Source organism: Electrophorus electricus, chromosome 6 (assembly GCF_041902795.1).
Source record: "Electrophorus electricus isolate QZ-2024a chromosome 6, ASM4190279v1, whole genome shotgun sequence".
NCBI classification, from domain to species: Eukaryota; Metazoa; Chordata; class Actinopteri; order Gymnotiformes; family Gymnotidae; genus Electrophorus; species Electrophorus electricus.
Window position 1 is genome coordinate 7,737,230 of NC_137502.1, and position 26,154 is coordinate 7,763,383.

Here is a 26,154-nt window from a genome sequence, read left to right on the forward strand (position 1 = left end):
CCATTTTTCAGTGTGCAGAGTCTTGTCGATATCCAAGTACTATATTTAACCCTTGAACAAAACAGTTAGGAAGAAAGGATAAAAATAATGAAAGCATTCGTTTCGGGGTCTGTGCTGTCGTGACACTGAACTCTTCTAAAATCAGCAATGCAGCAAACAAAAGCAGTACAGGGTAAAAATTAATAGCTAAATTAAAAGGTACTTTGTGGGTAATAGCAGTTAGAAGAGTTTGAGTGAGAGTTGTGGTAAGGTGGAGTTGTTTTGTCAACACAACCTTGTGATCCATTCCAAATTATCAAGACGTAGAAACTTTAGAGCACCTTTTAGATTGCTGTGATTCTCAAGAAGTAAGACACAAAGTGAAAGATATGGGTCTACGGATAGAAATGAATATGAAACGTATATTTTATGAGAATTTAAAAGAAAGGATTTACTAAAACTTGATATTTTGTGGTTTATCATTTGTAATCTAAGCTCTGGATAACTATAAGCAGAATGACTACTGAGCAACAAATGTCTTTAAAAATGAATTGAACTGAAAAGACAGACAAGGAATATATTAAGGACACAAACTTGTGGGACTATTTTAACCTATAGATATTTAAACAGATTTATGCAAAATATGGTTTTCTATGCTTTGTCCTTGTTTCTTGTTTTGGTAATTTGATGAACTCGCAGTAAAATATTAACATAAAAAAATAAATTAAAAAAAGTTGTATAGTCGCTTTGCGCCACTGGGTGGATAGCACAAGTAGGCGTTGCCTTGAGTAATCTGGGTAAACCAACGACAGAAATAGGTCTATCGAGTACATTTTAATAAATTATGACAGTAACTTTGTGAAACGATAATTTTTTTAGAATTACTATATTTAAACAATATTTAGAGGCTGCAGTCTAATTTCCATCACATTAGTCTCTGGACTTTGTTGAAAGATTAGTTTGTCCTAGATTTTGTTTTTACCACTGTAAATGGTTTGTCTTATATGTAGATTTCATTATTCATCGACAGAAAGACAACTCTCAGGCTAACCTAAGGAGGGCGCTAAAGAGCTCAAGCTGGGCTAACAGCAGAACTGAGCGAAACATCATTGTAGTATCATATCAGTCGCCTTGTATTTACCTGTTCATCTCGGGAAAAAGAAGTGGAGCCCAACAATGCGCTTATTGGTAAGTGTGTCGCTTTCGTTTCCCGTTCACAGTTGTTTTAGAGTGTGTTTTCAGTAGTTTTTTGAGTGCATATGAACTGAATGGGACTGTACAGTTCGGTTCACAACTACACGTGTGTCTTTGTTTAATGTATTTTAATAGTGTTGTTTTATAAGACACTTCTGATAGTAGTACCTGACATACTTCTGCTACCCACTGATATAACTAAACTTGTCAGCAGTGTAGTTTACGATGCGTATGCGTCTTATTAGTGCAAAGGACGTTAATAATTTGGAGTTATAAATGTTTCAAATTTCTTTATATAAGATTGCAAAGACTAACCTCACCCTTAAGACTACTTAAAACCAACCCATGTTATACAGCAAAGCACTGATTAAGGTGTCTTAAAAATAATTTAATGAGGATAGAATATATGTAATTTATATAATAGAAAATATATAATTTAATATGATTTTTGATGAGAATAATTTATACTTAAGGCATGATTCGCTGTGTGTGAATCAACTGAGGCTTTGCTCCGCACGCTCATAAATAAATGGTATATATTTTTTGAAGTACTGCACATAGCTAGAAAACCAGTGGAATTAAGATAATTATAATATGAACACAAAATGGAACATGGACTTACTTTTGGATGCAGTCTTTCTCTCTCTGACTATGAGGCAGTGTCGCTGGGAGTCTTGCCATATGGTGCCAGTGTGTGTGAGATAGGCCTGTGCTGCCTGCCTGAGGAGATTGAGTTTAATTGCTGTACTATCATTAAAAGCATCATGCGCCAGAGCACATGGGTGCATCTATTTGTACCCAGCAGTGCTATGTTAATAGTGTGGGGTGCATCTGCCTCTTTTCCGGAAGACACAATGATACTCCACTCAGATGAGTCATCTATTGAAAGTGCTCTGGATTTCTCAAATTGCACAATTTTATTAATAGCCTATTTAATTAGCCGATCACTGCTCCATTTGGAACTCATGATCAAATCTTGAGAAGTTTTAAAAGAAAGGAAGAAAATGCCACTGTCACTAGAGCATGTTGTGAATCAGAGGCCTGATAAAGCGGAAAAAAACAGCAACAGATGTTTCCCTCCACATGAGAGGTTTCATGCTCTTGCTCTCTTTCCTTATGCCAATGTGAAGCTGATGCTAAAAGTTGGGAAGGATAAACTTTAAATCTTTATTGTAATTTACTCTCATTACCAAAGTGAAAACCAGTTGAGTGTGATCCCTGTAACACGGTCCTCTCAAGGCGGGCTCTGGTTTGGGGGCTGCAGTTAATGCGGGTGAGCAGGTTTGTGTCTCAGCTGCAGGATGACGTGCCTGAACTTTGCTCACTTTATGCTCCCGCTCCCCGCTCATGCTTCAGAGCCTCAAGCTATTCCCAAGGTGATTATGAGTGATTATTTTGGCTTTTAAATATTATTGACTGTGCTAAAATATTAGCACAGTCTTGCTGCCAGTTACTTTCCAAGCATAAACATACCTGTATATTAACATTTGAATGTAATCTGTTATTTTTCTTGTTTCATTTTTCAGTTTGAGAAAAGTTTATCAGTTCAGCCTGGACTGAGAAGGTCAATAAAGGCCCTACAATATGTGCATAACTAAATCTTAATTTATGTGTTCTCTATAAGAGCATTCTTATGTAAAACTAAAATTAAACTTACCTTAATAATCACTATGAATAGTTTCATATACAAAAGAGGTCCTTGTTTACATAGGACTATGGTAATTACTACTTTCATCTGGCTTCCTGTGTTAGGGGTATAAGGTATTGCATTTCAGGGGTAGTGTGTGTGTGTGTGTGTGTGTGTGTGTGTGTGTGTGTGTGTGTGTGTGTGTGTGTGTGTGTAAAGAGTCATGTGCATGTATGTGTGTTTTGATGCTAATTATTTAGACAGCTATGATGTCAGGTGTTTCACACACTATTTGCAGTAATAGCTGTCAGATGTTGTCACCAAGGGGGCTATGTAATCTGTGTTGCCAGAGTGATTACTGCTGCCTAGCTGGCTTGTGTGTGTGTGTGTGTGTGTGTGTGTGTGTGTGTGTGTGTGTGTGTGTGTGTCTATCTGTCTGCCTGCATGTATGTGTATGATATGGCGTGTGTCTGCATGTGTATGTGTTCAAATATCTTGTCATTAGGGTCCACTTTTTGCACTTCATCAGCTCCCGTATCTTGCACTGTCAACTTGGTCCTTAATGATGTGTCAGGAGAAGGGCCATATTACTCTGTAATTGCTTATCAGGGTTTACTACAGCATAGTTGAGGCAGAGAGCTGTGGGTACTGCTGAATGAATATGTGCTTATCTTTATATTCCAATATGACAAAATAATTTTGAGATAGTGGACTTTGTGTAACCTGGGTATTATGGTGGTCATTTGTGTGTATTTGGTCAAGTACTAATCACATTTTTGGCACTTAATTTAAGCTCAGATAAATCAATTATGCAAATAGATATATTTTTTAATATACCACACCACCATTCCACTGCAGTGGGCTAGAAATATGGACAACAGCGGGAGTGGCTGCTGACAAATGAGAGGAAAGTCTCAAACCAAAGAAATTTCCACTGTGAATATATGCAACACAGTCCCCAGCATCTGCTGTTGTTTTTCCTTTGGGTGGATCTAGAAAATCAGACTGGATCTAAATTATTGTTTCCCCCGCTGATCTTGGCTTTGCAGTGCATACTTTGATGGCTGCATGGATATTTCCTAATGTCTACTATTGCCTCCTGAAGCTCCAAATTTGAAGAGGTAGTTTCTCACCATGGCATCAGATGCCAGTCACGTGCTGGAGGCAGCCTTAGAGCAAGTGGATGACATTATTGCCGGTAAGATTTACACTTCAATTACAAGTATTGCATTCATCTCTCTGATGTTGTTGGGTTTTTTTGGGTTTTTTTTGTTTTGTTTTGTTTTTTAAATTGATGTGTGAATACAGAATGACCTAAGTGTACCACAAATCATTTGTTTATACATAGTGGTTTGTATGTAACATGTTATTTGACAGTTTGTTTAAAACTGCTTCAAGGCCATGACATGAGCTCATCAGGGTAGGAGTAGCAGTAAATCAGAGATCATCATGAAATATCGTGATAAAACTTGACAGCTGTAAATGGCTACATATAGAACCCCATACCACTTTGTAAATGTCTACAAAACTTTATCTTTTTCCTATTTTCTGCCTCTACACATCATGATCTTTTTTCTGCTAGTGTGTTCCCTCTGGCCCCTAAGGAGTAAAAACAAGTTTCTACTCTTTTACGCCAGCTCTACTTACCACGAGAGAGAATAGCACAGCAGCATCTCCAATAGTCTTTGATGGTGCATGGTTAAAGCAGAACACTAAGAAGGCAATTACAGACAGTGATTCACCAAGAAGCATCCAGCACTAATGGGAAAGTCAGAATAACACTCATGGAAGACTCCTTAATAGGTCCAACAGACATACTTTTGAGGGTCTCGGAGGTGCATAAAAAGGAACTTAAACTGAGTTTGAGTTAATCCCCTTCAAGAAAGAGTGTGGATTGATTTTATAGACTTTACCAGTGTTGCGTTTCAGAGCTTGTTAAATTTGAGAATCAGATAAACACCCCGAGGCTAAAGGATGAAAGTCCACGTTGCGCTGAAGTTACATACAATGCATTCACACTGAGGTAAAAATGCACTGAATTTGGAGGTCATGATACTGCTAAGAAAAAAAAAAACATTTGTCATATCTCAGTGACATTCAGGTCATGGTAGTGTGAACAGTTTTTCAGTAGTGTGGTATTACTTACACATACCGAGTCATTATATATTCAGGGTGCAGTGGGAAGAGGTGGCCTGTGGGAAGAGGTGGTTTGTGGGAAGAGGTGGTTTGTGGGAAGAGGTGGTTTGTGGGAAGAGGTGGCCTGTGGGAAGAGGTGGTTTGTGGGAAGAGGTGGTTTGTGGGAAGAGGTGTTTTGAGGGAAGAGGTGGTTTGTGGGAAGAGGTGGTTTGTGGGAAGAGGTGGTTTGTGGGAAGAGGTGGCCTGTGGGAAGAGGTGGTTTGTGGGAAGAGGTGGTTTGTGGGAAGAGGTGGTTTGTGGGAAGAGGTGGCCTGTGGGAAGAGGTGGTTTGTGGGAAGAGGTGGTTTGTGGGAAGAGGTGGTTTGTGGGAAGAGGTGGCCTGTGGGAAGAGGTGGTTTGTGGGAAGAGGTGGTTTGTGGGAAGAGGTGGCCTGTGGGAAGAGGTGGTTTGTGGGAAGAGGTGGTTTGTGGGAAGAGGTGGCCTGTGGGAAGAGGTGGTTTGTGGGAAGAGGTGGTTTGTGGGAAGAGGTGGCCTGTGGGAAGAGGTGGTTTGTGGGAAGCGAGATAACTGTGCCATGCCTCTGACATCTCTAAAAGTGGTTTTGCCATTTTACCTGCAGTCATCTATAACGGGAAACTCAATCCAGCCTCAGCAAGAAGTTTCAAAAAACATAGTCAAGTATTTTTTTTCTGATTTGATTAACTGTAAGGTTTTCATGTTGGGGGAAAAAAATAGCCCTTGATCCAAAAACATACCTTCCTTTTTAATATGGAAGGTGACTTTAGGGCCATCCCAGGGAGTGTATGTTTAAATCGGAGAGGATCAGAATTTAACAGTTCGAAAATTTGAAAATTTGAAATGTTCTAAAAATTGCCCAGTTAAAGTGGGAGTTCTCCAGTCGTGTTGAGCTCTTTTCAGAAATTGAGAGTCTGCCATCTGGTGGATATAGATGTTAACTGTTCATGTTCACAGAAACTAACCATAAGTCACGTTCTAGTTCATAAACATATTGCCATACTATTACGTGTACTATACTATATATTTTACATATACTAATCACATGTATTGGGTTAGTACTTTTAAGAGCGCTATAAGTATTGGTAACCTAAACTATTTTTAATTGAGGACTAAAGGTAAAAACAGAACACACAGAAGCACTAAAAGCAATGTGTGTGGCCTCATCCTGTTAGTTCCCCTAAAACCATTAACCGCAAAGGAAGTTTGACTAATGAGAGAAACATGTTCCTGGCTGTTGTAAAAGTTGCAGCTTGTCTTTGATGACACCTGAAAAGCTGTGCTATTAAAGTTCTAAACATAAGCATGTGTGCACTACAGCACAGAACATACACAAGTTGTGTGCACATCACCCAAAACATAAATGGGTTGAAAACTCAAACTCTGGCACCAAGACAAGGCCTGCCCACATCTGCCTATCTCCACTACAGTTTCCAAGGCTGCAGGGCCGGAAAGTGAGGCGGCCCGTGCCCTGGTCCCAGTCCCGTCTGTGGAACGGCGTCTGGCCGAGGAGCTGAGGGGCAGTCTGGATGCTGAGGTGGGCGTGGGGCACAGGAATGTCCTGAGGAGGCAACTGCCCACCACCACAACACACACACTTCTGCTGTGGCTGGACAAAGGCCTGGTGAGTAGTGGGTGGGACTGCTCTGTCTGAAGTGTAGTGTAGGACTAACAGGATTTTTTGTGGTTTTTTTTGGTACTATGTGCTTCTTACCATGAAGGCTTTAAAGATGAATTTAGGTGTCTAAAAATGTTAAAAAAAAAAACCCCAAAAAAACATAATGTGGCAAAGGTTAGAAAAAGTTACCAAGAGAGTAAGTATGGAAGAATATTAATTTTTAAGCAAAGCAAAGTCATTTAGCTTATGCTATGTATACCTACACCATCAGACAATTCCCAAGTGTGATAGTCTGCACCCTGGGGCCACTCTGGGAGGACTGGGAAAGGAAATGGGTTTTGCGGAGGGTTTCTGGGTAATGCAGTCCACCAATAATGAGAAACAGAGGCTGAAGGTACTGGGTTGGGGTGGAGGTCTCAGCCTCCTACCCCCACTCCTTTCAAAAATTTCCATCAACCATTTTCCTTGTTGTTCCCCTATACCATTTGCCCCCCCTCGCCTCAGTATTCATCTCTCACCCCTCTGCTTCCTAGTAGTTTCTCTCCTGTTCTCTCTTCCTTTCCATTCACTGTACTTTCACCTCCCTTACTCCTCGACTACCCTCGCCACCCTTATTCTCTCTCCCGCCTGCAGTGCAACATGTGTGCACAAAGGGAGTACGCCATTCAGATGTGCCTCCAGAGTACACGCTAATGAGAGCTGAGCGAGGACAGACACAGAGGCAGCCTGTGAGGGTAAATCAGCGCTTGTATGCTGTGGGGCATGAGAAAAAGAAATAGAAAACAGTGGAATAGAATTAGCACAGAAGAGGGGAAAAGAGCAAGGGAGAGAAAGAAGAGGAGGAGGAGGAGGAGGAGGAGAATGTGGAAAAGAGGAAAGGGAGGGAGGACGAAAGAGGGCAGCTGGTGAGACTGCAGTCGGCAGCCTGCAGCCTTATATTAGAGACTGGAGCTCTCTCAGTGCTCCAAACCAGATGCTCAGGAACCTGAAGCAAACTTCATCTGGAGAGAGCGAGCTACGTGCTTAGAAACAGGAGACACAGAGGAAGTAGCTTTGAGCTCTGCATGTTGCTGTGTTTAGTTCTGCATTTGATTCCAGCACTGAGGTAGTCATTGTTCTGGTAACTGAGAAACGAAGTTAGCAGGAACATGGCCTTGAATCATGGAGTGTGACATTGATTTTTACAAACATTTTGTGTGGCTTAAAAAGGTAAGCCTGACTATGATGGTTATTTTTGTATTTCCTTTTAAATTTTTATTGATTTTTTTGATGAGAAATTGTACTGCATTGATTATATTGGTTGTGTACACCATTGGAAGTTGTAAGATGCTACATCGTTTGGTATTTCTTTGGAGAGGAACTGTATGTTTCACTTGGCCTTGTAGAGTAGAAGTCACTATAAGGTCACTTAAACAATCACTAGAGTTTTTTTTTTTTGTACATAAGTAGAAGAGTTGGTAGTAGGAAAACATCCAATGATTCTTAAGGAGGAGGAGCTTAACAGGACTTCTCGGACCAGAGTGGACAGCTTAACAGGTCACTTAAAAAAAATGTAGTTGTTCTTGCATGAATAGAAGAGTTGGCAGTATGAACACTTACGATTCTTAAGGAGGAGCTTAACAGCACTTCTCGGACCAGAGTGGAAAGCTAATATAGGGCAGGGAAGTCGACATAGATTCTTCACATGAATGAGCATATATGCAGGGCGAGGTGCTCAGCTTGGAGCTGGAGCAACAAACATTTGATGGATAAACCTCTCTCTAGGACTCCCAGGAAGCAGGGGTGATTGCCGTTATAATCCTCTCAGTCTACATGTTTGAAACGGACATGTTTTCTCCTGCCTGTTTTATCTTGCAGTAAGTAGCACTCTAGACACATGTAATTGTAATACTATATATGGATGACCACTGGTCTTCAGGTCAATCTGCGGACACTAGGCAACAATGAGAGCTACCAAGAGCGACTGTCTCGACTAGAGGGAGATAAGGAATCTCTTGTGTTACAGGTAAGATGGTTGTATTGGTTGTATTGTAATGCCATTGTGGAAGTCTGTGCATGCATATGTTTGTGCATGTGTACGGTGACTTTGTGCACATGCGTGCATGTTGGTCTCTGTTTGATATTTTATATTATCTAGTGCATTCATAACTTCTTTTTTTTTCCCCTTGTGGTCTTTATGAATTATTGAAACTTTCTGGTCAAATTACTAAATTATTCACGACATATGTATGACATAGTGGCTTTCCTCAGAATGTTTTGTATTCATGGCAAATGTTATGTTAACCATAACCCCTTGAGTAACCTGGCCACAGTTTGGAGGGATGTGGACTGGCTGCATATGAACATGCCCTATAGCAGACAGTTGTGTGACCCCTGTGGTGGGTGTGTGGAGAAACACTGGCCGGATCAGGTAACACAGTCCTGTGAAGCTGAAGTCAGGCAGGAAGGATGGGTTTACTCTGCTCTGTCACATGTTTGGATGGCTGGGCTTGAGAGCGGTAGGCACCAGCACCTTTTCTGAGTGATGTGTGAGTGTGTTAGAGTGTGTTGCAGCTGCGCTGATTCTTAAAGATATAGGGGCAGCTCTTCTTGGCTTCTTCATGATTACGAGCTCAGACTGTTTCAAAACTCATTGAAATGAACAGGGCTTGTCTTGGCTTATTGGGTTTCGAGTATCTCTGTTGCAGTTGTTTGCAGAAACAGTTCTGGGGCAGCAGCCTGTGAAGGACGTGTTTAGACTAGGACTGGCTCCTGAGTCTTTGCTTAAATTACTAATATTTGCGTTGCACCTGAATGCCAAATAAAGACAGGTACTGCTGGTGTAGAAGTGCTGATTCAGCTCATGTACTGTAGCTTGTAAGGGGGTGTGAGCTCAGGAGGGGTTGTTATAATCTCTTTATTTGACTCTCTCTCTCTCTCTCTCTCTCTCTCTCTCTCTCTCTCTCTCTCTCTCTCTCTCTCTTTGTGTCATAAATGTAAACAAACACACAGGTGAGTGTGTTGACAGACCAGGTAGAGGCTCAAGGAGAAAAGATCAGAGACTTGGAGAATTCTCTGGAGGAGCACCAGCACAAACTCAACTCCACAGAAGAGATGCTGCAACAGGTATCATTTTATTTTGCACTTCTAGGTATCAGCATTGATTCCTGTATTTAGTAGTATTCTAGTTCAACAGTATCTTGAACTCTAGCCTACTGTACTGGCTAGGATATATTCTGAGTGTAGATTACAAAGCACTTTTGGAAGTTGCTCCGGACAAGCACATCTTCTAAATGCCAAAAATGTAAATGTAAATTAAATTCATTATTAATGCTAACACAAACAAAAAGTGGTTCCTATCTTTGTAGTAGCTTTACAGTATAGAAATCTATCACTGAATGCGTATCCAGTGTCTTCTAGTGCTCACTTTGTTTTAAAATAAGTAAGTGTACAAGCAGACACTAAGGAGTGGATATTTTTGTTTTGATGTTGCCAACAGTGTGTCTGTTACTGCTGTTACAGTCACTTTTTGCTCATGGTTCTTGTTTTGTTCTTTTTGTTTTGTTTTTACAGTGTTTTCTTCATATCTGTAAGTTCATTGTTACCCCCTTTCACATGTTTGCTGGTTTCTTTTGTGCTATTTCTTAATCTTGGTTTTATTCAGACATGTGCCAAATTTTTTAGTTAAGAGCCTATTCACTGCTGTAATTCCAGGCTATAGTTAAAATGGAGGTCTTGCTTGTATCTTTGGGGAAAATCTGGACATGATGTGCCCATAGTTGAGCTCTGAGTGTTTGGAGCTTCACAGGAGGAAATTCCTCCATGTGATTCCAGACTGCTGGCCCTCACATTGCCTTGGCAACCTGAATATTTTGAGGGGCTTTGTAGTGTTCCAGGACTGGGTTTGTGCCCAGCTGGGATGGGGAGTTTTCAGGCCAGGTGAGCAGAGTGTTAGTTTGAGGGTTTCATCAGCTTGACTCTAGCAGAGCTGGGAGATTAGGTAACTGACGAAACAAGAGAGCAACTCAATATGCAGTATGATAAGGTACCTGACAAGAAGAGAGAAAGACTCGAGCTGAGCACTGAGACTAGGTAACTGACAAAAAGAGAGAAAGACTCGAGCTGAGCACTGAGACTAGGTAACTGACAAAAAGAGAGAAAGACTCGAGCTGAGCACTGAGACTAGGTAATTGACAAAAAGAGAGAAAGACTCGAGCTGAGCACTGAGACTAGGTAATTGACAAAAAGAGAGAAAGACTCGAGCTGAGCACTGAGACTAGGTAATTGACAAAAAGAGAGAAAGACTCGAGCTGAGCACTGAGACTAGGTAATTGACAAAAAGAGAGAAAGACTCAAGCTAAGCAGTGAGGCTAGGTAACTGACAAGTGGTGATCAATTAAGTGCTCAGTCTTTCAGGTAAGTATCACTGGTGCCTTTCAAAGGCAGTGATATTTACTGGCTGAATACTCTAAGCCTCGTTGGGGACAAGCACAAGACGTCACCTTATAAAAAATATATCTAATCTATTCCAAAACTTTGGACATTTCCACATCATTTCCAAGTTCTCCATCTGATCTAGAAATTAAGAAACAATTTTCAATTTGTGCCCCATGTGCAAAACTAGTTTTCCTGCGAAGTTAATTGTACGTTTCTATATTCTGCGTTTCTTTGATGATGGAATCTGCAGCTTTGGCTTCTCTGATTGGAAGTATTTTTAGTGTGCTTGCCCGAGATGTGGTCATTATGAGGTTTTGGCCTCAAAATGAAATCCATTTCCAGTGACACTGCTCTAATATTTTCCATGTGCAGCGTGGAAAGCCCGCTCAAAGTCGAGCATTCGAAATACTTTCTGGGGCTGTACCACATGACACATGTGTCACTGCTTACAATCAACTTCAGACGATGAACTCAGTGTAACATTGTTTTTGTCACTGATACTGTGTACGTTTTAAGTCTGTCTGTGGGCTTTTTCTTTATGGTGATTGTCTACAGTTCTCACACAAATAGAAAACCACCTGTTAATCTCCTGCGTGTTTGTGGCCTCACTCTCCCCAGCTCGAGCTGCGCGCTCCCCCTCATGTCATTCGCTCTCTGAGAGGGAAAGCAAATATAGCACTCATAGGCTGTGTATATTTAGCCCAAGTCAAGCAGGGGCTCAGCAGAGCCCGGGGATATGTTTGAAGTCTCTTTGAGGAAAGGTTTCTCTGAGATCCACGTCTGTGTCTGCATACGTGTGTGTGTTTGTGTATGATGTGTGTGCATGTGCGTGCGTGTATGGACTTGTTTAGGAGCTACTGAGTAGGACGGCGCTCGAGACCCAGAAATTGGATCTGATGGATGAGGTTTCGTTTCTGAAACTGAAGCTGGTAGGCATGGAGGAGAGGCAGAATCACACCGTGGAGAGGCAGCATAATGCCGAGGTACCACGCTGCTGTTTGTTACCCCCTGAACCTTCTAGCAAACCTCTAAGGTGGTTTGAGAGCCTTGTAGTCTAATAAAGTAAGGGCAAGTTGTACAGTTGGTTATATGGCTCTGCTTTGGGCAGCTTTCCCTCACAAAACAATGCTACACCAGTATGTTTTCGTTAACTGTATGTGTTCTGAGGGGAGTTGGAGAAAGGTTCAGGATCTTGCTTCACTGTGACTCAGTTTTGGATGCAATCACTCAGCTGTGAAAAGCTTTACACTAATACTTGCTCCTTGGGGCACTGGAGCAGTAAGTGGAACAGTGCATGGGCTCACATTCAGTCTTCCCAACACAGCAAAAAAAAAAAGAAAAAAAAAAAGAAGAAGAAGATTAAAGACTAAGACACAATTCAATTCTAGTGTCTCTTTTTTTGAATCCTTTCATTGGCTGGAAAAAGGCATGTCCTCAATTTGTGGAAATTTTCTATTTAATGAAAACTAGGAGAGAAGAACAAAACATTATGGTTCTACCTGCAGACATAGTGTGCTCAGTGATCACATGGGCTCTTTTTTGTTGGAGCATCCACATTTATATGTGTGTTAGCAGCAACCTTTTTGCAACAACAAATTGAGACTTTTCCTTTTCATAATTACAGTAATGTAAAAGTATGGCTTATGTGCCAGTTGTAATTGCTATGTTCCCCATGACAGTTAGGGTTTGGTGATGTAAAATATACCTTGCTTTAGGCTTTGTGCATCTGTAAGTGCATGTGACGAGTGTGTGTGTGTGTGTGTTTCTGTCTGTGTGAGGTTGTCTGTCTCCCTTGTAAATATGACTCAAAACAACAACCAAACAAATTGTCACACCCATGTTACACCATTTCAAAAGCAGCCCTTCGTGAAGGCCTGTGGTTTTTGTCATCTTATTATGGTTCAGATGTCTTGAGTGCTTGAGAGATTAGTAGTCAAAGTCGATCTATATTTTAACCAGGTCTGTACACACAAGCTGCACCAGCTCCTCTGACAACTGTGGGGCTTCGCTCAAAATGAAGGAATGACAGCAATCTGGCTTGGAGTGTTCCACTGGCGGGCTAGGGCTCAGCCGAGGGGAGCTGGCCCTCACCCCGGCTCTCTCAGCACTGCTCTATAGATAGTGATCTGGGGCTGATCCTCTCATCTGCTGTGTTTTCTGTCTCTGTCTATATCACATGACATTTCCTCCCTTCATGTGCCAGTCATTGCTTAACTGATGTTTACACTAGTTAAAATCAAGTCTGTCTGGCTGCTCCATTCAACTCTGCATTAAAAACAAGTGCACCATATTTTTTATTAAGTTAATCACTACATATGTGTTATGTTTTGCAGAGGAAAGCTTTATATATTAGTTAAATGAATTAAAGGCCAGTTCAGTGCTCGGATTCAGCTGGCCAGACAATGAAGTCATATAAACACAACATTTGAATCTGGTTTGCATTTAGACCCAGAATGCCCAAGCTGCATATCCAGGAAATGAAATATTACCATTTGGCTCCTAAACAAAAGGCCTTATAGTTGAATTCCTGGCATGCCGAGAAAAAAACAAACAAAAAAAAACAACCCACACAGGGTCAGGGAGCTGTTTACTCTGGTGGCTGGGTTGATGCCTCCAGGCCCTGCCAGCCTCAACAGCTCTGCGGCTTTTAGTCTGTGTTGTGTGGTGTTTTCTCTTTGCTGTTTTATTCTGGTCTTATAAATGTCCTGCTGAGTGACACACTTAAACAGCTCGGAAAAAGTCTGGACTGCAAAACATGGCAAGTGGCATAAGTCAAAACCCGAGTCTCTTTATACTAAGGAATATTTAGTTTCTGATTAATATGTAAGTCACTGTGCCAAATGCTCTAAGTACAATGATTGTTTGACCCTACTCAAATGGGCATGAATACAACAAATGCACGCATATACAGAATATCACGCATGTCCCCTTAGTTCAACCTCTTTTGCTTTACATTTTTCATGCTCATTTTCCTGTCCTGTCCTTCTTTCTGACAGCATGTAGTGAATCTGATTAGTGAGCTGCAGGAGCAGATGTGTAGAATTCAGCAAGAGCTCTCTTGTAAGATCCGTGAGAAACAGGACGCAGAGGCCCAGGAACTGGACCCCGATGAGGGTGCGGGAGCTAGCCCAGCCGAGGCTCTTCCAGGTGGGGCAGTGGAGGCTGAAGACGGGCCCATGCTGGAGCCAGGCTCCGGAGGTTTAGATGCTGAGGAGCGCTGTTGCTGTGGCAAAGAAAGTGTAGGCACTGTGTTAACCTTTTAGATCTCTGCTTTCGTTGGAATGTTGGACTGGCCTGTGAACCTGCTACCAAACTTGCTTTTTTCTGTTTCTGTCATTTGCTGACCAAAATGAATGCCTGTTACTTATCCAATACATCTGTGATGGTATGCTTGGTTATTTGGGCTTGAAGATTTTTTGTTGTTTTGTTTTGTTTTGGGGTTTTGTTGTTTTTTTGTTTTGCTCTGTTTATGTACCACTGCATTTTGCTCTAAGGTCTGGAGACATGTCTAACTCAGCATGAAAATGGATAACTTGAGAGCTCCATGTTTTATTAAGCTTAACTAAATCATTTGTAGCTTGAAGTCATAACAGAACTTTTTGAGTCTTCCTTTGAAACAAGCACAGTGTATTGTTCGAGCATGGCGTGAGAACAAACATTGCTCAGAGTAGTAATCATGCCATGTGATCCTATCTTTATGCTGTGTTCTTCCAAACAGGGCTTGCTGCAGGAACTGAGATTGCTCAAAAATAAAGTCAATGAGCTCGAGGACGAGAAGTCGCAGTGCGAGCAGAAACTCAAAGCTACAAAGGTACAGCTACAGAAGTACGTGATCTTCCAAAGGCCCAGTGGCCTAACTGTACAGCACATGCCTGCATCCTCTTCTCTGCAGCACACACTTTACAGGAATCCCCCTCACTTCTTTATTTTTCTTCTGTATTTTAACCTTGCCTATTCGGAATCGTTAGAGCAGCGAAGCACGCCAGTCCCTTTTCAGTACTGGCCAGTTCCCTTTCACATTTGGCCTTTGCGTCGTTGTTTGTCTTCCTCTTTCCTTCCCTTATTCTCTCTCTGTTTCTCTCTGTCTCTTCTCCTCCTCTTCCTGTAGCTCTCTGTCTCCTACTCTCTTCACGTGTGTTACCAGTCTCTGGTGACCCAGCTGTCCAGTCTGAGGCTCTCAGTGGAGCAGCTCCAAGTGGAGCGGCAGCAGTGGGAGGAGCGCAGCAGGAGCCTCCAGGTGTCGCCTCCTACCCTTCTCAGTCCGGCCTCCTCTATGTCCTATTTGCCTCAGCCCTGCCTCTTCCATCTCCTACCCTCCTCAGCCACACCTCCTCTACCTCCTACCTTCCTCAGTCCTGCCTATTCTTTGTCCTAGCTGCCTCAGTCTCATATTCTCTGCCTCCAACTCTCATCTGCCACACCTCCTCCTCCTCCTAGCTCCCTCAGACCAGCTGTCACCCCTGATCTTAGGTCTTCTGCTCATGCCTCCACAGCTCCTGTGCCGTCTCTTTTTGTCATATTCTTTTCACAGTTTTATTGTATAGGCTTGATGTCATTGACAAGATGATGTGCTTCTGTGAGTTTAGCTCCTCTCAGATAAAGCCTTCATATGTTTTTAGCTCTAACTCTTGGACTTTTCCACTGGCTGACCAGTTCACCTGACTGCCCCTGGAGCATGGAATCTGCTGACTGTGCTAATTGCTGTGGGGCAAAGCACCACCCTTCACGTGTCTATGAACCATTCTAATTACTGTGTGACAAAGTCATCAGTCAAATGTTCACATATGTGAAGGTTTGCTAAGGGAATATTAGTAAAGGAAGCCATTTAAGGTAGCAATTTAAAGCTTGCGGTCCCTGCTTTCAAAATATATCTTGCTGTATTTTCATTTTCTGCTTTTGTTCTACAATACTGAGGATATACATTTTGTTCATGTCTGCCTGAAATAGAAATGTGTATAGGGTACTGAAGCCACTCCCATAAATTCCTGTTATATTCTATCACACTAGCGAGTTCTCATCATCCTCCAGTCAACCAAAACTCTTTATGTAGACATAAAGATTGATGCAGAAACCCCTACCCCACAGGCGGAGATCTCAAGCCTCCAGCAGCTGCTGCAGTGTAAGAATGCTGAGATAGAGAACCTGCAGACCCAGCTCCTATCCAGAGCCCCTGTCTCTGTGGACAGCTCAGAAAGAGGTACACATCCCATCCTGTGGGTTTACTAATGGCTATATCAGCTCACAGTGACTTCTTGTGCATGAAGATTGCTCTTCTTGCTGTGATAGTAAGGGTTATGATGGTCCATGCAAGGTCTTGATCTACGCTATTGATTCTTGCAATTACCTGCTAGATCAGTTGGTAAGTGCCATAACAAAGCTTAGAATTTTATATTAAACAATAGCTCACCTGTGACCTTCCTGCTTAATAAATGGTTCAATTAAGTATATAAGAGCTGTGCGTTCCATCAGAGTATGAATTGTTTATTTGTGGTATGTACAACAGCATGTGGTATCTGCACAATAAGTGTTGGTGCGGTTTATGCACTGTAACTGCTGGTGTGGCATTTATATAGCAAGTGTTTTGTGGTGTCTGCGAATGTTTAGTATGTGGTATCTAATAGAGGCTCTGTGTCCTCTCCACCCTGCTCTCAACATTAGAGGAGATATACAGGAGAAGGCTCCACAGCAAACGTAAGGTTTTAGTATATTTATTCACTCTCAGATACAGAACACACACACACACTCACTTACCATAACATTAGAGTTCCTTTCAACACGAGAGATTCTTCATCACACAAGTGCATACACATATGAGATTCTTAAATCTCTAAGCGCCACGTGTAGCTGCACAGGAGGCACTCACTTCCACTGCCTCTACTGCTCTTCAGAGGCTTTTTGATGCTCGAGTATGTCCCTGTTTCCGGCTGGCTTTCTAGTGGGTATGCTTATGCAGACTCATTCCTGCCTACTACTCCTGTTCCAGCACTTCAGTAAGCTTATGTAATAACACATCAAAGCATGCCTGTCCTTATCCATCCTTACATCAAACAAACTGCCTTGTCACTCTCTATCCTTTATGACAGCTTCAGTGGGAGCTCCTGGTCTATTATGTGGACCAGGGTGGATTTTAATAATCTGTCTTAATTTTGCCCTTTGGAGGAATTAGAAGAATTATGCTGGCCTCTCTGTTCTCAGTAGAACAGTGCTCTAATACAGTATCTCAATCAATGTGTGTTTCTCCATATAATTCTTCTTTTACTGCCTTGTCCATATGCAGGAACCTTGGTCCTGTAATGAGATCTGTCTGCAGGCCTGCAACCACTGTGTTTGTAATGAAATCCAGACTATATAAAGCACACAGAACTGTGTGCCTCATGCCTCATGCTGCTGTCACAGAGATTTTGTAAAGGTGTTCATTTGGTCTCTTTCTCAACAGATCAAGAGTTACAAAAGTTAAAGGCAGGGATGGAATTACTAATTGCAGCCAATAATGAAAAGGTAATATGTCTGTCCTTGGCATTCAAACATGATTATGCTGGGATAAATGAAGTACAGCAAGGGTATACAGTAACTAATGTAATTAAATTCTTCATAAAATGAATTATATGTTGATGTGCCAGGTACCATGACGATGCTGTAGCCAGCAGCGGGCTCTCCTCCGCTCTCTCACTAACTGGTGACAGGGTGAGGATACACGAGCCAGTGTTCCCAGCAGAGCCTTGAGCTGTGTAGTCTGGGAACGGCATGGGGTGTTGGCAGGACCTCCACCAAAACTCTTCCCCAAATGGGTCATTTGAACCCACTTATAGGTGCAAGACCCTGCCAAAAATCATGGACTTGCAGAGAGATGTGGCAGGCTCCACCCTAGAGCACCACTTCAAAACCTGCCCAGTCCTCTGAACTCGTCGCCAGATTGCAGCTGTCCAATCTAGCCCACGCACCATCTAGCTTTGCTCCCATGTGTGTAATATACGCTCAGGCTGAGGAAAGTTTCTTTCAGTCTTTGTCTATACAGATTGCCAGTTAGATGATTGAACTTGTAATCAGAATGGTAATATGAAGGATTACATAATTCCCATAAAGTATCAAGGCACTATGCATCGCTTTGGAATTGTGTTCTAAGAGGCACACTTTTTTCTCTTCCATCTTGAACATTCAAAAGTCATTCTGATAGTAGTTGTTTGGTACTGTGACACAATTCATCTGTATTTTCTGTGTATGTTTTGCACATTCCTGTTTTAGATTGTGTTTCTTATTTTCTAAATAGAGTTCTTTAATGCATTGTTATTCATATACTCCATATACGAATTGCAGTGTAATAGGTTTGTTGGTTTGTTTGTGCAGGATCGGCGTATAGAGGAGCTCTCCCTCCTCCTGAACCATTGCAGACAGTTTAGAGATGGCATGACCCTATTGCAGCGTAAGCCTGCTTATCTGAATTACACTCTTGGCTTATACTGAATTAGGCACTTTGTTTATGTATCAGCTTGAAGGATCAGTTGTTTACCTAATCTTGTCTTGATTCCATATGTCTTGTGAGTAACTGGTGTATTTTTACCCATACGCTCCAGCACTTTCAGCTTTACAAGTCAGCATTGAGGAAGAAGAGAAAAGTGGAGGAGTGAGGATGAAGGCTCTCGCAGTAAAGGCTCACTCTGAGGTGTGTGACTATGTGTGTAGGTGTGGGTACACGTCAGTTGCTGCTGTTAATCTGCTTGGACATTCGGGTATTTACTTGTCTTTCTTTCAGCTGATGTCCAGCTTTTCCTCTCCCCTTCTTGTGTCCACAATTTCCACTCAGAAAGAGACAGAATTCAGGTACACCAGTCTCCTGTATTGCCTGGGTGGGCTGCAGGCTGAACTGTTTTTGTGCACAAATCATGCTTTTCAGTGCAGTCCTAGTGCCTGTGATCAGCAACTCCATGCTAAATTATTTTACATGCCTCAGAGTATCATATGGAAAATAAAAGTTCTTGCTTATTGAGTGGCATTCTAAAAGTATCAGTGTGAATAATCCTCTGCATTATTTTCTCAGCTCACAATCCAAACTTCTGTCCTGTAGCATGGAGGACTTGAAAAGTGGAGTGACACAAAAGGTTTGTCATCTTTGTTGTCCAGTTTTTCTCCCATCTACAAACACCACCGAAAAAAAAGTGCCCTGGAAAAATGAATCCACATTTGTACACACACACAGACACACACGCACAGACTGGTCAGAAATCGCTTTTTGTTCTGCCTTCTGGAGAGCTTTCAGGAAATTTATTAGCAGTGAGCTACAGCTGCTCAAGAGCATCACCTGCTGGACTAAACCTTAAATATCTTAGGATAGTGGAAAAACAAGGTGCTAGTCAAATGGACTATAACCGTACTTATTTATGTATGGTTATTAATTATGTATAGTTATTTTAATACTTTGAATATATTTAAAGTCAGAAGAGCCATACTGCAAAAACACTGTTGTCTCTCTTTTTATGGTTACTCGTGACATGGTTTTAGTAGCTGGGATGTCCATTTTGTTTCTTCTCTGATCTATTTGTTTAACCCTTCAATCCGTAGACTGTAATCGGGACTTCTGTTCAACCTGTTTGTTCAGAGAAGGTATTGCATTTTTATTCATTTTTAATCTGACACTGTTGGTGGTATGCTGTCAGACATGCTCGGCTCAGTGAAACTTTGAGTGCAACTTTGAATACCAGAATAAAATGCTCTTAAATTTGGCAACTTGTGATTGTCTTTACCAGACTCCGAATTCCAACTTCAGACCCCAGATGGGTGTTTTCACTCAAACAGAGGGTGGAATGAGTGACGCCCAGAGGTCTCCAGAAAGCAGCGAGAACAGTGACCTGCGTATGAATCATGTCACAGACTGCACTGTACATTAACCGTCAGCATGCTCCTATGCTTCCTGAGAAATAAGGCACCCTTAACCCACACATGCCCTGTACAGACGGTTGCTGTGTGTTACTGATCTTGCTTGGGCTTACCACTTGATGCGTTGTTTCGCCTCAGTGGCGCTGTAGCTAACTTTTGCTACATAACAGCCTGTGTATGTGTGTTCTCTCTCCCTGTTCTCTTCCTCTGGGCTTGCTCAACCCTCCTCTCTGGCTTGAAGTTCGCTGCAGGAGTGCCAGCGCTCCCATTTTAGGTAGCTACTGCTGGCATCTGCTAGATGTTTTGTAGATGTGTATTTCTGGCCTCTTCTCTCCTCCACCCATTCAGCAAACGAAAACCACCTGTGCTCCTACATGTAGTTTCACGCTCTCCTTTCATCAAGTAGGGTAGTGGGGTAGCCGTTTAGGCCGGACCAGGGTTAGGACTCTCTCTCTCTCTCTCTCTCTCTCTCTCTCTGTGGGCCATGGTTGGAGCCAGACCTGTGGCTGCAGCTGCTGCTGTAACTAGGGCCATATGCTTGGGCGTCTGTTACCATGCCAACACCCACAGCTGCATGTTTACTCTGCTCTCACCTATTTATCTTTTGTTGAGATAAGCAACCTACCCATTCCAATCTAAAATAAGAGTGAATCAAAACATTGGGATACTTGATACTGTAAAAGAGGCCACATAGTTTCAGTGTAGTGTTTTATTCTCTTGCTATTGTGAAATTTTTTAAACGACTTACTGACTACATTTAATTGTGCTGAACATAGATGAACATAGTAAATGATCCTTTAAACAGTGGCTAGCTGCACTGATAGCATCACACTATTTGACTTGTGAAATCCTTCCAACTGGCTTGGAATGGCAGACAGATTATTTTGGCATGATCTCTCTCTGTGGTCTTTATATTATTACAGTGACAACTGTTCAACACTTGGTAGCATGGACGTGTTTTCTTTATTTTTCTCACAGGAAAAACAGAAAGACTGCAGGACACAAGCACATCTGATTCTTCTCCAGTGCTGCCTAGAGGGGAATCTGACCAGCAGTCCCCTGTTTCACAGGAAGCTGTGAAGAACAACAAGAGCATACGCAGACTGTGGGGAAAGTGAGTCTGCCTGCATGGTTGAGCCATCATGGTTGGACCCCTGCCATCTGAGTCAGCAGGGACACTTTTAACACAATTCTCTGTTCAGGATCAGGAGGACGCAGTCGGGGGGGTTGCAGGGAGATGATCTAGAGCCCACTGAATTCAAAAGAGGTGGCTTCCGAGCCACAGCTGGCCCCAGACTCGCCCGAACACCTGAATCTGCTCGGGCGACCCGGTAACGTTCTGCACTGGCCAGTGAATTGTCCCCGTTTGTCTTTATCTTACAAATAGCTGTATGGCTACAAAGTGTTACCATATGGGTTTCCTCCTTCTCCACAGAGATATGACAGTGCCCTTCTCTAAGTGGACCACAGAGCAGGTTTGTGGATGGCTGGAGGACTGTGGACTGGGTCATTATGTTAACCTGACCCGCCAGTGGGTGGTCAGTGGTCAGACCCTCCTTTTGGCCACACCACAGCAGTTTGAGAAGGTATTGCTTTCTTTAATGTCACCGTCCACCTTTTGCAAGTTTTGCCTCTTTAAATACACTTAAACTGAAAATTTTGTCAGTATTGATTTTCTCTAGTGTTTAATTTGTTTGGCACAGGAGATGGGCATCAAACACCCCCTCCACAGAAAGAAATTGCAGCTGGCCCTCAGGTCGTTCACCAGCAAAGCAATGGAGAAATCCTCTGAGCTCGATCACATCTGGGTTACAAGTATGTATCCTTGTAATGTGGATGTATGTGAATTACAATTACAATAAAGCACAAAACCGAGGCATAGTATCAGACCATGTACTAAGAACTTGTACTGTTTAAGCTCATGTTATTTGCGCTACATGAGCTGATTATGGCCAGGACATATATTGAGGTTTGCTCTAAACAGAAATATTTACCATCTATTGAGCAAGTACAATTGCCTTTATTCTCCTAAAATATGTATCATTTTAGTGGAGCCTTTCAGATGTTTCTGGTTTGTGGAAATAGGGTGGCTGGATGACATCGGCTTGCCCCAGTACAAGGACCAGTTCCACGAGAGCAGGGTAGATGGCAAAATGCTTCAGTATCTGACCGTGGTAAGGACACACTGCAGTCTTTTTCTACTACCCCTGATGGTAAAGCAAAGTTAATATAATCCAGAAATGCTTTGGCACAGTACTAGTTTTTGTACCTTCAGTATTCTTTTCACATCCTCCTCTCAGAATGATCTTCTGTTCCTGAAAGTCACTAGTCAGCTCCATCACCTCAGCATCAAGTGTGCCATTCATGTGCTCCATGTGAACAAGTTCAACCCCCACTGCCTCAGACGCAGGCCAGGGGACGAGGTGGGCATGATCAGGATCATTCACTGAATAAGACACAAATCATAATACATAAGCTAATGTAAAAATCTAATCAAGCAGTTACAGTATTCATCATAATGCACTGACAGATGGGGGGGGGGGGGGGGTGGACAGAAAACACTGTGTTCACCAATAAGGCCGGGGTGCTTGTCTTCTGTTTCTGGGTAGAATAAAACATCTCCCTCTGAGGTGGTGCAGTGGTCGAACCACCGGGTGATGGAGTGGCTTCGCTCTGTGGACCTGGCTGAGTACGCACCCAACCTCAGAGGCAGCGGCGTCCATGGGGGCCTCATAGTGAGTTGTCTCCCTCACCTGTCTCTCCCTTGCACAATGAGTAGCTCTGAATACTTACTGTTGCACCTCCCCATTCACTGACCTGTTACTGACCGGTCAGATCAACATAGTGACGCAGACTAGCATACAAACAGTAATGTATGATGTTTCTCTCTCTCTCTTTCTCTGCAAAATGGTGTGTTTTCTTTTTAAAAATTTTTTTTGAGGTTTTTCTGGTCACCAAATGCTTCTGTGTTATTCATCCTCAGATCCTAGAGCCCCGTTTCAGCTCCGAGACTTTGGCCATGCTGCTCAACATCCCTCCCCAGAAAACTCTACTCAGGCGCCATTTAGCCACCAACTTCAACAATCTTGTGGGCCTGCAGGCCCAGCAGGAAAAACGAGAGTATGCCAACACCAGCGGGCACACACCCCTCACAACCACTGCCAAAGTCCGGGTACTCACCCACCATCCTCACATCACATACCACTGCTTAAATCTCTTGTATGTGCTGGGTTCTGTAGTAATATTTATTTACCTGTTGCATTTCGCTGCTGTCTTCACTGTCCATCTACACTTCAGCCGAAGAAGCTGGGCTTCACAAACTTCAGCCACCTGAGGAAGAGGAGGCCCGACGACTCTGCGGACTACATCTGTCCGGTGGAAGCGGAGGCCTCACCGGTCTTGAATGGAACTCCTCACCACACTCAGGCTGGCTTCAGGGGTCTGAGCCCTATGACGGACAGAAACTCTGAGAGAGTGGATCACGTCGGGCCGAGGAGCTGATCCTTTCACCCCACCTTTCCCAGTCAGCAGCTGCCCTCTTTAGGCAGTGACTCTGTGCTTGCCCCCTCTCCTCCCTCATGCTGATGGACAGCCCAGAAAAGAAAAGCCCGGCCCCTGCTGCTTGTTGAATTAAGGATGAGATTCTCAGCTGATTCATATGGGAGAGCATTAAGTGGGAGTCATGTGGACTTTTTATGAGTGCGGGGACTTTCTTATTATTGTGTCATTGTTCTTGGCATGCTGAAAGCTGGTGTAATGTATTAGTGAAGAAGATCTTAGAAATTTGAATCAGAACTACAAAATGCTTTACATTATTATGAACATCAAATACGAGGGTGAATCAGAATCAGAGAAAATGGGAGCAGTATGTGTTTAAATGGAAACACACAACCAGACAGGTTCAGTATGTGTTTAAATGAAACTCAACAATACATAGAGGAAAAGACCACCAGAGGAGTGTTATTGTGAGGTTGTGTCTAGGCTTTCTCACACTAATTAGAAGTCAGCAAAAGTAAGGTAGTGTTCCTGATGATTTGTGTGTTCAAATGGCCACACTGACCCATGCCAGGAGACCAGGGTTGATGTGGGTGATGCAATAGCATCAAATTATTTATCATTTATCCATGCTTCCATCTCTCTCTCTCTCTCTCTCTCTCTCTCTCTCTCTCTCTCTCTCTCTCTCTCTCTCTCTCTCAGGTTAATGGTCAGTCATATTCCAACTTCCAGCCTTGTTAAAAATATTAATTAAATATACTTTGCTATAAAAGCACCACATCTTACTGACTAGCATATAACATTATGGTATTTTAGTCCTTGTTTTATTTTTGTGTTTAAAAGAAAGTGATATTTTCACATGGAGATATTTTTCACAGATACCAATACAAAATATTTTGTATTTGTCTAACATTTGCTTAACCAGGACAGTCATAGTGAGATTAAAAGAGAGAAAATATGCAGGTTTAAAACTTTAAAACTCAATTATAATACTAATGTGTATATTAAATTTCAATTAAACTAATTCTGCTGCATTTAATAGGGACACAGGAAACACAGAATAGGCAACCATCTCCTATCTCCTAATAACATACTAGTGAGTTTTAAGTTTATTTACACTTTGTGGCCATCCTGAATAGATGTACATAATTTGATCACATAATTTGAGTGCTAGTTAGCATTCATTCATACATTTTTTTAAGTACTTATACTATAGAGACACGTTTGATTACTGGACCTTGAAGCCAGTGGATTCACAAGGATTAGAAAAATAAATATATTTCCTGGTATTTGTGGTGCAATACGGCCAGCAACTGGCAAAAAACAAAAACAAAAAAAAACCTCGGAATAAAAATTGTAAATGGTAATTGCTGCTGTAAAGTGGCAGAGAAATACAGTCAAGTGTTAAGTGCCCAAATGCCGTGTACATCCCTGGCTGCATTTTTGTGTTCTAGCAGTTACCCGCTTGGACTGGCCTAAATCAACAAGAAGAAACTTTTTTTTTTTTTTTTCCAGGTAGCGCAAACATTTCATTGTTAAACTGATGCCGATGGTACTCTTCTAGTATTTATGATACTTTATCAGTATTTGTTGTTCACCAAATTACTTACTATCGTCTTACATTGCGATTGGAAACACTATGAGGTGGCCTGAGAGTTGTGAACAGAAGTAAAAGAGCAAAAACCACGCTGCAGACTTTTCACCTCACATGATAATTTTCATTATGCATGAGAGTCATCTTTTATTTTTTATTTCACTAGCAGAACAAGAGAATTTGTTAAAGATCTTATTTATAACGACGATTTATAGCGGCAATCCATTTGCAAGAGAGCTGTATACTACGTATTTGAACGTGACGTGAACTTCGCGAAGACATCATAAGTTTCCATATATTGAAACGCATGTCTTCGAAAGGAGTTGCCGCTGACTAGTGGGGAAAATGAACTAACGCTGAGATGTCCATACGTTTCACATCTGAAACGCGTCTTCAAGTGTCCGACATCGTCAGGTAGGCCTGGTTTTAAGATGGAGAAAGTGGAAGAACATGAACGCTACGTGCAGCAGACGTAGTTTGATATGATGGTTTTGTATAAAGACACGTAGGTCCATATTAGGGGTGTCTGTCGTTGGCCTGTTTGGTGTATAGTTCGGAATGATGCAGATCACAGATTGAAAAGAATGACAATATAATCATCTGCATTCAGTGCAATCCAGTGCATAGAGGCTACAATATAGGCTACCATATGTAACAGTGGTAGGTGTTCCAAGTTGATTGTGTTCAGAAAATTGTGAAACAACTTTAAAGTAAATCGGGAAAAGAAATATAGTGGATTGTCATTTTTGTAGAAGAGGGCACAAACACGATAGACCTTGCAGTCTATCGCCCAGTTTAGGTGTGATTTGTTGAACAATTCTGGCTGGAGAGTTAAGAGATGTGTGAGCAGAATTTCCCAAGCATTTAAATAAACCAGAAGGAGGCAGCATTTATCTAAAATTTCTAAATGCTCAAGCTATATCGCACACACACACACACACACACACATATATATATATATATATATATATATATATATATATATATATATATATATATATATATATATCCCCTTTAAACTAGACGGTTTGAGATATGTCCTCATAATGCTTTTTGAAAACTGCATGGTACCATTGCTATTTCAAGGTAAGCTTTTTAAATTCGGAGGTTCATGCCATGCTGTGTTCTTTCTTAGTGATATGTGACAGATGTGCAGAAAGGCAAATGTGTGTTGAGAAAGCCATCACAGTTAGGCAGTGTACCTGGTTC

General features: G+C 42.1%; 1 protein-coding gene and 1 long non-coding RNA gene across 21 annotated transcripts in view; one reads left to right on the plus strand and one right to left on the minus strand.

The window, feature by feature from the left end:
- LOC113570853 (uncharacterized) overlaps nt 1-1,976 on the minus strand; it is a 30,297-nt gene extending 28,321 nt beyond the window's left edge. The window contains exon 1 of one of the 2 annotated variants that reach the window (XR_014124024.1): nt 1,796-1,975. This is a non-coding gene — a long non-coding RNA (uncharacterized LOC113570853). Of the gene's footprint in view, nt 1-1,795 lie in introns of both variants that reach the window. The other variant, XR_003409928.3, reaches the window with a different exon arrangement.
- ppfibp2a (PPFIA binding protein 2a) lies at nt 791-25,037 on the plus strand. 19 transcript variants are annotated; one of them, XM_081715259.1, is made up of 28 exons: nt 797-1,167; nt 3,850-3,998; nt 6,382-6,575; nt 8,488-8,574; nt 9,561-9,674; nt 11,837-11,968; nt 13,982-14,224; nt 14,704-14,796; nt 15,094-15,222; nt 16,071-16,182; nt 16,644-16,676; nt 17,422-17,483; nt 18,330-18,405; nt 18,557-18,645; nt 18,736-18,803; nt 19,021-19,081; nt 19,542-19,583; nt 19,727-19,832; nt 20,098-20,130; nt 20,835-20,970; nt 21,059-21,187; nt 21,292-21,442; nt 21,560-21,671; nt 21,942-22,030; nt 22,157-22,279; nt 22,466-22,591; nt 22,840-23,028; nt 23,154-25,037. In XM_081715259.1, exons 2-28 carry the CDS (start codon nt 3,935-3,937, stop codon nt 23,355-23,357), a joined length of 2,997 nt encoding a protein of 998 aa, XP_081571385.1. In that variant the 5' UTR covers nt 797-1,167; nt 3,850-3,934; the 3' UTR covers nt 23,358-25,037. The 19 variants fall into 19 exon arrangements, with proteins under 19 accessions (XP_081571401.1, XP_081571385.1, XP_081571387.1 ...); XM_081715261.1 differs by having other exon boundaries at nt 13,982-14,218; XM_081715260.1 differs by having other exon boundaries at nt 3,906-3,998.
- The last annotated feature ends 1,117 nt before the right edge of the window (nt 25,038-26,154 follow it).